The following is an 11549-nucleotide window of genomic DNA, read 5'->3' as shown; positions in this document are numbered from 1 at the left end:
GTAGCACCAATAAACTTCATCCTTTTCAGTTAATATGCTACAGCTAGTTTATAAATTGAGGTAGTCACCAATGAATTATCTATTTAAAACCATAGCTAACTTAATAAAAAAAAGCTTGACAGTGACTCTGATTTTATAATTTGACCAATGCAAGATTGTTTTGTTGAAAATGAGTGGCATTTTGTATTTACAAAATTGTACCGTTTTCTATTACAAAGTAGCTTTACCTTTTTAATTTCCAACAGAAAAGGATCCACACTAAATGAAGGACTCCTCATTCTTAATGCACTTAAGAATCCAGTCATACTAAAGGGAAGCCTTAAACTAGTCATAATCAGTGAGTGAACTTGAATTTCAGAAATTTGTAGCAACATAAGTGTAATTTGTATATAGCCTTTAGTATTTCCAATCAATGCAGCCACATGAACTTCCAAGTGCAATTTTGAATGGACCACTTAAAATATTTAAGAGGCGCAACATACCGTGTATTAAGAAAAACTACTACAAAATTAAATTTCTATCCCAAAAAGGATTTTCTTGGTGTACCAATTGAATAGGAATATTTTACAGTTATGGGTTAATAAGTTGATTCTTATTTTAATGCTGGCACAATACAAAGCTTAATGAATATGCAAATATGCAATATTTGGATCAGCACCATGTAGTCATCATTCAAATCATGAAATTTTCTTTAAAGTTTTTTGGCAAATTAATGGGTATTCATCTCTAAATGACAGTTTAAAGATCACCCACAAATCAATACTGTACAAGGAGATCTAAGCTGAAATTGGCTCCTGTTGTATCACTTCTGGTTAACTCAAAGAAAAATATGGCATGCCTTAGAAATGCTAATACATTAGTATATTAAATTAGGCAATGTTAATACCTTAGCTACTTCTCCGATTTCAGACCTTTCACATTACAACTCGACTGAAGAGACTACAATGAAATATTCATAGAATTAGCAAAATGAAACATTTTGTAGCATTTAGCCCTCCAACAGTGCATTTACCTTGTTTGCTCAGCACTCTTAAAATGTACTCAACAGCTCATTGTGATGTCCACAAATTACCCCTCATGACACATGTTTTAGGTCAACCTTTAAGTACCTTTCTAATCCCCAGATTGATTATTTCCACTGAAACAGGTTATCAGCCAAATTACAAAGCATGAGAGATTTTTACCTTGCTGCCCTGAGCAGAACTTTCAACTGAATTTATATTTGGAACTGTTGCTTTCACAGCATATTTAATGTGAGCTCAAGAAATGAATGAAATTCAATGTGAAAGGACTGAAGTTTCTTCTTTTTCCAAGACTTAAGGATAGATGCATGAAATTATTTCAAACTATTAAACAAGCATTAATTACCAAACAGCAGCATTTGCCAAGTTATAGTTTTCCTCTTCTAACCTTTAATAGGACAAATTGTTTGAGTGATTGGCACTGCTCCCCCCCCCGCCATTTTTAATAGGAGTAAGATGTTGCTAGCTTACAAGCTAATGGTATGAACATTGAATTCTCCAAGTTTAGGTGCATCCCCCCCCCCCCCCCCTATCCTTGGCCCCACCTGGATTTGCGCCCATTTACCCCCCTCCTGATTCCTTCCTCTGGCTTCACAATTCACACTTCCTCTTTGATTATTTTCTCACACCTTTTGTCTTTTCATCTCTAGCCTTTTGTCCAACTATCTGCCAATCCCCCCCAATCCACCTATTACTTGCAAGGTGTCCTGCCCCCACTTCTCTTCCAGCTTTATCCCTCCTTCACCACAATCAGCCCGAAGGAGGATCCTGATCCGAACCATCACCCATTCATGTTCTTCAAAAATGAGTCACTCCAGTACTTTGTTTTTTTAAAGCGGTAAATATTTGAGGGGAAGCAAAATATTTGAAATAAAACCTCAGATCTGCAGCAAAAGTGTTTGGAACATGTTGCTTCTCAGGCAAGTGATGTTTTCAGATTTAAGAATGTTACACTAATATATCAAGTTTTTTTATTTGAGGTGAGAGCTAATCATCAAGAATGCAAGTATCTAGATATACTTTGAAATATGAAATTAATAGGTGGGAGAGGCCTGACAATATAGCATTAATGAGATAAAACATAAACATCATTAAGTTACAATGAGAGGTTAAACAGCAGATTGACTGAAAGGAATGGCTAAAGGTCATTTTAAAGAAATTTTGTTTCAGATAAGCTAGTAACTTGCTTCAAATGGCAAACAATCTGGTTGGACTAAGTGCTGAAAATTGATACCATAGAAAATGAGTTTTTGTTGGGGATGATTACTGCAATGTGTCTGCCAAATAGTTAACTAAAATATTGCATGTCAATTAACATTGATATTAGAGAATTATTAGAGGGGGAAAGAGGTAGATCTGCACTTTAAAGTGTGCGAAACAATTACACTGAGAAATGAATCGAGGATGTATTTAAGTATTCTAAATAGTCTGGGGTTTGAAAAGGCATCCGTTGCCAGATTTATACAGGTACAATTGGATATCCAACAGTGAACACAGGTCAGAAGCGGAAATATGTGTTTAATGCAAATAGATTTCAGAGTAATGACATGTTCATGAATTAGAGAAAAGGGAGTGTGGAACCAGGTCGTTTGAAGGTACATTCTTGAAAGGTGATTGGTTTATAATAGAGAGAAACAATACTAAAGGGCAGCAAGTAAGTAATTGTGATTTTGCAAAATGAATCAGGTACACGTCAAGCATAAGACATAAAAATAGGGATTATAGGCAACTGGCTTGAAGTATGAATCTACCAATCTACTAAAGCGATTATGCACTTTTCTTCTACGCTACTTCACATTGGGGCTATGATCCGGAGTGTTGATTTCTCATAACAGGAAAAAATGTTGTGGCATCCACTTAACAGACCCCTTGGGAGCTTGGGGTCAGGACCACTCATAACCAGCATACAAGACATTAGGAGTTAAAATGTTAGCAGTTACTCAGTAGACAAGATGATAATAGAAAAGGGAACCAATACATTTAAACATCTGTCTCATTAATTACTTGCCTTGTTGAAGGCAAATGGCACTTAGGGACCTAACTCATATTTTTCCCCGACTCACATTTTATCTCTGCTTTCATAACAAGCTGGGATGGGATCAGGCCTGGTGGCTAACACAGTCCAGTCACATCCAACTATCTAGCTAAAATGTGTACTGAATTGGCCCATTTTTGCATTCAAAGAATTAGGGAAAGGAAACCACTGGGATGAAAGAGGACATCAAGAATATCCAAAACTTGGCCATTCTCACTATTGTCCTTATTCCAATCACATGACCCCAAAAGCATTGACATTTCTTCTTGCACCGCAGTTGTTGGAATCAAGTGCCAGAGAATCTTAAATGATAACAGCTCGTGTGCATCTACCCGATAGATAGATAATTAGAGTCAAACAATTCCATACAATAATTGGTGTTCTTCAGAGAATTCAATGGATTTATTATCAGCACTCAGAGGCCATCTCTGCCTCACCCACAATAGCTTTGACCTTTGAGCTGGCTGCTGATATTGCCTCCAAGGAATTGGTGTTTTGAAATTACTACCTCTGCTCATCCTACATTACAGTCAACCCATAACACTCATGCTATGTACTTCTATTTAACCTTCTCAGGAGCATGTATCTGCACAAGTAAACAAAATGTGACGCAAGAACAAACAGCTGGATCAGATGCAGAAAGTACTTTGGAACCACTGGTATTTAGAACTAGTATTTAAGGATGGAAAGGCCTACAAACTGACATGCACTGAGAGATGCCACTGTTTATTTTAAAATCTGGAACATTTTCAATTCTCGCAAAAATAGATAATTCTTCAACTCTGATGAGTTGACATTTTGACTGAACAGATGTAATGATGAAACTGGCATCTATCTGTGGAAATATTAAGTAGACCAGGCCTATGTTCTAGAATTAACAGCATGAGTGATGATCTTCTGATATACAAGCTCCTGAGGGGTCTGACAAGTAGACACCACAGGACTCTTTTCTGTTATGAGAAATCAGCACTCATGATCATAGCTCCAGCATGAGATAGAATGGAAGAGGAATACATTCTCTAAAAGCAGAGAATCTTTGAAATTCATAATTTCTTCAGAGGCGTAGATTTTCAAACTTTGAGAAGAGGCTGTGGAGCACCAGGCAGGAAAGTAGAATTGAAGCTGGGATCAGATCACCTGCGCGCCTCTAATTATTATGCACAGCAGGAGAATGACTAGTTTGTGAATCAGTTTTTGGCTGTTGGAGGCAAGTTTTGATTAAAGAATATTGAAGATGCCTTGATAGGATCAAGTTTGTCTCTTCCACTGCAACACACGCAGTTTCAGTTTAGTGCTTCGCTAAAGAACAGGATTTTTACAAATGTACAGGATTTGAACTATTTAAATCAGTTCAGCAAGTTCAAATACATTAAGTCACATATTTCCCTCCAAATATTTGAGAAATTGCAATCAATCCCCTTGGAAGATTATTCAATATGTTTATTCATAGCCATTTACGTAATTAAAGTTAGGTATTTTCACCTTAATTTCTCAGTGCTCTTGTATATTTGGTGACAGTATCTCAAATAAGCAGAAGTTTTTGCCTAGTGTACTTTAATTTATTCAGTACAATCTGTCTAAAATTGATTAAGCTCACACAAAAGACCCAAGGAGCTTCAAGCTTTCAAGGCAACTCTTAAACTTATTTTTAATTGATCCTGGTAGATAAATTGTAGTTTCCCCTGTTTGCAGCTAACAAACCCATTTCAGAATGATTCTATACAGACCAATAGATGTAACCTTGTTACCTTATGTAACTTTATATTCAAATTTTTATTTCAATTCTTTGTGACTCTTCGAGCAAAAGGATTTGGGATATGTCACCAAACCACAATGTAGTTATTTTCTTAGACTCGCTGCAACTCCAGCCAGTTCTATGACTTCTGGAATAATTTCAAAATTATCCATTAAGTTATGTTGGCATGCTGCATACCACTTAGCATACTAACTTATTTCAGATGCATTGGTTCCTCAAATACATATTGTGTGCAATCCCTTATGACTGCACTGGCTTTTTACAACTGAACCAATTCCTTGATGCTGTAAATTAAATGTGGATCTAGAACTTTGAATCAGAGGGCAAAGTGTTAGCAATGGAACTTGAGCTTGACACTATTTAAGAATCATACAAATTCTATCCCGAAAAGCAGTCAACATTAAAGATGGAACATTCCAAGTAGCATTGCTCACAATTAGAAAGTAAAATTTACAGATGTATTCAGCAAAATGTACAAGAGGAACACAAAATACACCATTAAGTCTTATACAACCATGACACGATATTATATAACAATATATACCTTAATGAATAAAGCACTTAAAATAAATGACACCATGTGTGAAAGAATCAGGACAATTTACAAGTGTAATCTTAAACCATATAAACTGTAAGCAGATTTAGAATTTAAAATGTACACCAATAGAGTAAATTATACTCCATTATTAAAAACACAAGATATTAAGAGTTCTTTATTAAAATTCCTTATTAAAAATGTTCAGATAGAGATAAACCCCTGTACTAGCAGTTACTACTATAATGAACTTTGAAAAGTAGGCCCCAACAGCCTATCCACACGATGCAAACTACACTTCCACCCACACCCGAATGTATTTCTCAAACTTTGACTAATGATCTGGTAACTGTAGCTTCTAATGTAGCAATTGGGGAATTCAAATTTGCTGCCTAAATATTTATTTGTATATTACATTCTGAATTTTGTCAGGATTCTTAAATGTTTCCCTTGCAAAAACTTGCAGATCATAAACAAGCATGTTTTATACAGAAGTAAGCATCTGTTAAATTGAATGGATTATCTGAAATTGAATTGCTTTTACAATTTCAATAACATGAAATAAAATGCTGATCAACATCTTATTAGATCATGAAAAAAGTGGAAGACTTCCACTCAGACTTGAATTAAAGTCTATCTTCAAAATTGAAGTACAAATTAATGTATTAACATTTATCCATGCTAGACTGCATGGTATCCAACTTTACACAAAGTTACACAGCCACTGGATTACTGAATCATTACAACTAGTTATGAAGAAACAACATAAGCAATTACAGCTCACAGCATGTGCACTGAATGTATACACATTAAATTAATAAAACTAGGAATGCAGTAATTCAAGATACATCCCGCACCAAAATCAAAAGTAAGCAGTCATTTATGCTGAATATTTGTTGCTTCAAAATGATTTATGAACTGTAACATATCCAATATATTATCAAGAGAACTTACATAACAGCCTGTATTTGAGGTTTACCAAGTTAAGAAATACTGCTAAACTTAATTAATGGGTCTTTATGAAACTGATATAGGGGACTGCATTTTATTAAAACTGTCCACTATTTCAAGTACATAATGTAAAATGCATGTAAATATCATACACAATAAAGTACGATAAAGCATTTTATTTTCCAGAAGTGTAAATGAAAAGTACAAAGGAAAATAAAGATCACAAAAATGAAATTTACTACACAGACACTATTACATAGATGATACAATGTATACAAACACCATAAAGGTGTTCATCCCTAACATATAACCTTGAAATAGGCAAAACCAGGCATTTCTAAATATTTGCCATGTTTTACCCAATTCACCATGTGCGCTGATCCAAAACACAAATTAGTGAAATCAGCATATTATGAATTTCATTCCTAGTTCTGTAAGTAATTTAGATTGAAGGGAGACTTTAAAAATGCATTAACATTTGAAATGCCAGTAACCATCAATATTGGAGCAAAGGATACATTAAACAGCAATTTGCCATATTACAGCAAGGCCAGTTATTATGTTCAGTAAGCTACTGGCCAAATGCCACCAAAGTTGTATAAGGATATGTGCAATAAAAACTAGTTTTATAATAATGTTGACAGACACTACAGCACAACCTCCTTCAAGCAGTTATCAAGTGAACTAAATGCTGCATTTATTTAACAGCAGGGGCATCACTAAAAAAAGGTGAATCATACAGTAAATCTAGAACAAGTACACAAGACCTATACGATAAGCTTCACTTAGAATGGGTCTAAAACTGTAGAAATATACATTCCAGCTACGCAGACTGAGTAAATTAAAATAACAAACTTAAAGGTCTTATTGAAATCTATAGTACAGTACACTGTTAACCAGTAAGTACATGTTGGCCTTTCACTACCATAGGTAAATGAGAAAACATTTAGAAAGTAAATTACAATGCCACTTTTGTACAACTGTAAAGCATCCCGAGGGCGAATTGCAACAAAGCTAGTTGCATTTTACTGCCCCCCCAACCCCATCTGTTATTCTGTACCTTTGAATTGTCCTTCAAATTTTATACACAGGCTTCTTTCATTTTAAGATACTGCACACATTTCACAGCAAGAGACTCCAAAACAAGTCAAACTTTATGCAGGTTGACTACTTAGCCCAACACCTGATGAAGAGCTGCAAACAGGTTCTGCCACATTATCAGAGAGGCCATCGTTTGACTGATCAAGGAGTTGATCCAGCTCCTCACCTTCACTATCTGCCGTGTTACCTTGCCAATCCAACAATGGATTGGACAAACTCTGCTCATTTTCTGGTGAAACATTCTTCCATTCAGGCTGTTCTTTGGACCACTTTTCTCCTTCATTTTGGAATGGTGCTCCACTCCACTCACCTGGCCCCGCTCCCCAATTTTGCTCATCGTTTTCCAATGCAGCTTTTGTTTTCGAGGTCCGAATGGGCTCCTCCTCCTCTTCACTTTGGGATACATCATCTGTCCAAGGTCGTTTGATCCAAAATTCTTGCTTCAGTTCAGATGAAACATCTTCCTGATCAGAAGCATGCGGCGATGCTAGTCCATCCTCAGTTGGTGAAGCAACATCTTTGCATTCAGAAAGTTGTTCTGAATCTTCACTTTCTGAGTCTTTATCTTTTGATTCTAAAGATGGCGCAGGATACTGCTCCTCGTCCATATTTGATACATCATCCTTCAACTCTAATGATGCAGTTGCTGTAAATGCAGATTTTTGCAATTCATTGTTTAATTCTTCAGGAACCATTTCAGGAGTTTCTTCCCTGCTCTGCAAACCACTCATTTCACTTGATGACAAATCTTCACCAACACAAGCATTTGATGCATTTTCCTCCATATTATCAGGACTTGTGTTTATAGGACTTGCTTCCACCATCTCAGCGCTCATGTTAGATGGGCTTTCCTCCACCATCTCAGCACTCATGCTTGAAGGGCTTTTTTCCACCATCTGGGAACTCAAATCTAAAGCACTTCCCTCCACCATATCAGAACTTACATTTGAGGGGCTCTCTGTTGCCATCTCAGAACTCATATTTGAAGGACTCTCCTCCACCATCTCAGTGCTCTTGATTGAAGGACTTTCCTCCACCACCTGAGCACTCAAATCCAATGGTGTTCCCTCCTCCATTGCAGAGCCAGCATTTGAAGGTCGTTCTTCCACCTGAGTGCTCAAGTCTAAAGCACTTCCCTCCATGTTTTCCGAACACAGGTTCACAGTTTTTCCTTTCATCTTTCCGAAGTTTGGATTTGAATTTTCCTCCATTTGGGAGCTCAAATCTAAAACAGCCCCCTCCAACTTTTCCGGTCCCCGAATCAAATCTCTTTTCTCTTTTTCCAGTTTCTGATTTACTTTTTCTATGCCTGGTTTTAAAGTAGCAGATTCCTTGCCAATTATTTCTTTGCTATTTAGCATATTCCAAGTCGGCCCAAAGTCCATATTGTGCTTTACTTTTCGCATCTCCATCATGTTAAATCCAAGCAATGCTTTAGGCCTGTACTTCTCGCAATCTCGAACACATTTCTTCCTCTTATTGCTAAAGTGGGAGGCAATATCAGATTTCCACAACCATAAGCCAGCTGCCAACTTTTCAATTTCCCTTCTGCTTGGGTATGGTTGTTTGTTAAAATAGTTTGTAAGGAACATTTTTCTGGCCTCATAGGACTCATCCTCATAACCCTTGGGATCAATAGCTAAAACTATTGGCTCCTCTGGTTTATCGTCTCCCACGGTAAAACTCTGAACAGCTTCTTCACCATCCAATTTCCTTTTTTTCATTGAAGCAAAGTCCCCATATTCATACTCATATTCTCGCTTCATGGGCATTACACTTGGTGAGTGTGTTACCTTGGCATGAGTAAGGCTCCGATCCTGACCATTTTGTGCTTTTCCAACACCTCTACAGTGCACGAGATGCAATGTTATGGTTGAAGCTGTCATGTTACTCGTGTAGACTCCCAAACAGTGAATGCACTTATAGGTAAGCTTTTTCTCCACCGGATGAATTGTTTGTATCACCTGATGCCGTTCCCTCAGATGGTGCGCCAAAGCATCAGATATTGGGCCCTTCAAAATAGAAAAGCACAACGGACAAAGGGTTTTGCCCACATCATTTTTGTAGGGTATCTGGGTTTGAGGTATAGAATTCAAATCTGGCTTTATTTTAGATTTGACCTGTGGTTTTGGTTGCTGCATCTGCCCTTCTGGCTTTCTAAATCCCAAGTTCTGATTCTGGGGCCGATAATTTGTATTCTCCACCGAAGTACTCTCAGATGTACTGTATGTAGTAACATGGAGCTGTATATTACTGCGACTACCTTTCTGTGTAGACAGATCAAAAGTTAACGTTGATTCAGTCTTGGGTCCCACTTCTTCATCAATGTGAAGGATCCTTACATGTTCAGCCATCTTTTCAACATCATTGAAAGTGGAACGACAGTAGGGACACGAGAGTCCATGTATAAGCATATGGTTAAGCAGTGTTTCACTGGGTAAATAGCGATTACAGTAGAGACATTTGCTTGTGAAACTGTTGATCTTCTGAATGTAATTAGCTACAGCCTGGATCTTTTCAGCTTTATGCTCCTTTTCAAAGTGTATGCTGTACACACTTTCTGGAAAAAGCTCATTACACATTGTGCAAATCTTCCACTTCTGAGCAGCAGACCCTGCTAACGCTGGGCTCTGGTTAGCAGAATTGGTTGGGCCTGTTGGGGAAGTTAATGACTTTACTGCTGAAGCAGATAATCCTTGCATCCTCTGAGCTTGAGAAATATTGAACTGTGACTGTTTCATTGATAATTGACTTGATCCACTGTTACCTGTCATGCTTCCTGATTGAACATTATATTGCATCTGCGATGTTCTCCTCTGTTCACCAGCACCAACTCCATATTGTCGTCCATTGCCACCAGAGATCAACTGTTTTACTGTTTGTGGTCGCTGCTGCAGAGAAGCTGGTAAACCACCTGGCAGTGGGAGTCTCATTTGTTGACCCAAAGAATAGTTATGTGCCATCGATGAAACAGCATACTTTGGTGGCAGACGACCACTACCCGACATAAGATTGACGGCCGAATTCTGTGAATTTTTTGACATGGATGCACGATTCATATTCTGCTGCATTGAACCTTTCACACCCTGATAATTTCCAGCCTTCTCATGTGGCTTTGGTGCTATCAGCATCAAGGGTTTTGATCTTGGAACAACCACATTAGTATGCCCTATCATAGCTGTTACTTGGTATCCTATTCGTTCATGGTCTTCAATAACATGCTGCACCAAGGCTTCATAGGTTTTGGGTATGAAGAGACAACGTTTACAATGCACAGTTCCATCCTCTCTTCCATTCGTGGCAGAAAATGTTCCATTCACTGACTTGTCTGCTGTTCTTGCCACATAAGGGGCTGCCACATGCTGAAAATGTTCCCTGTAAATATGCTTCCTGACAACATCATAAAGGGGATCGCGGTAAGTACACTTTTTGCAGTAATAGACTGCTTGTTCCACACTGTCACCATGCTTCAGTTTAAGACTGCTATCCTGCTTTGACTTTTCATGGTGTGCATTCTTGCCTCCACTAGGTACTTTCCAGAGAGGAACATGAAATATTTTGATATGGGTCTCCAGGGTCTTTCTGTCGGCATTGTATGGACAATAAGGGCAATTAATGAGGATTTTATTTTCAAAATCTTCACTATGAACATTTCGGAAGTGGCTCTTGTAGGCAGAAAAAAATTTGGACGCAAAAGGACAAGCGCTGCAGCAAAATGGTTTTGTACGATAATCCTGAAAAAACAAAAAATTATGTTTAGTTGATATCGCAATATAAACCAATCTAATATTACCTCATTTATGATTTGAACAAAACTATCAGAATACTGTAAATAATTTACGTAAATATACATACACAATATTTTTTCAATTTTAGAAGTTTCATTTTTAAATTCACTACCAAAAACTGCTCTAAATCAGTTATTTAGTTAAATCAGTTGTTTAGCCATGATATAGTTTTAGTATCTACTCAAGAATAGTACAGATACTACTGTACAAGTTGTGCTGATGCTCCAGTTAGTGGTGAGGCTTGAGACAACTGAATAAATATATACACAACATATTTCAACTGCATTTAACTACAATTCACATATAGAGATGCATCAAATGCTTTGAGCTGCCGGTACAGTGGATTTACCAACACAATTAT

The 11549-nt window shown here is 37.3% G+C and overlaps 1 protein-coding gene across 2 annotated transcripts in view; it reads right to left on the bottom strand.

Moving 5' to 3' along the window:
• Nucleotides 1–1584: 1584 nt before the first annotated feature.
• Nucleotides 1585–11549, bottom strand: part of adnpb (activity-dependent neuroprotector homeobox b) — a 33169-nt gene continuing 23204 nt past the window's right edge. For both annotated transcript variants that reach the window (XM_078418994.1, XM_078418995.1), the window contains exon 6: nt 1585–11134. In XM_078418994.1, the coding sequence (XP_078275120.1) occupies nt 7454–11134 (3681 nt within the window). In that variant the 3' untranslated portion in view covers nt 1585–7453. The remainder of the gene's footprint in view (nt 11135–11549) is intronic.

Source organism: Rhinoraja longicauda, chromosome 22 (assembly GCF_053455715.1).
Source record: "Rhinoraja longicauda isolate Sanriku21f chromosome 22, sRhiLon1.1, whole genome shotgun sequence".
NCBI lineage: Eukaryota > Metazoa > Chordata > Chondrichthyes > Rajiformes > Arhynchobatidae > Rhinoraja > Rhinoraja longicauda.
The sequence above is the reverse complement of the archived record's forward strand: the minus strand, read 5'-3'. Positions and strand labels throughout refer to the sequence as shown.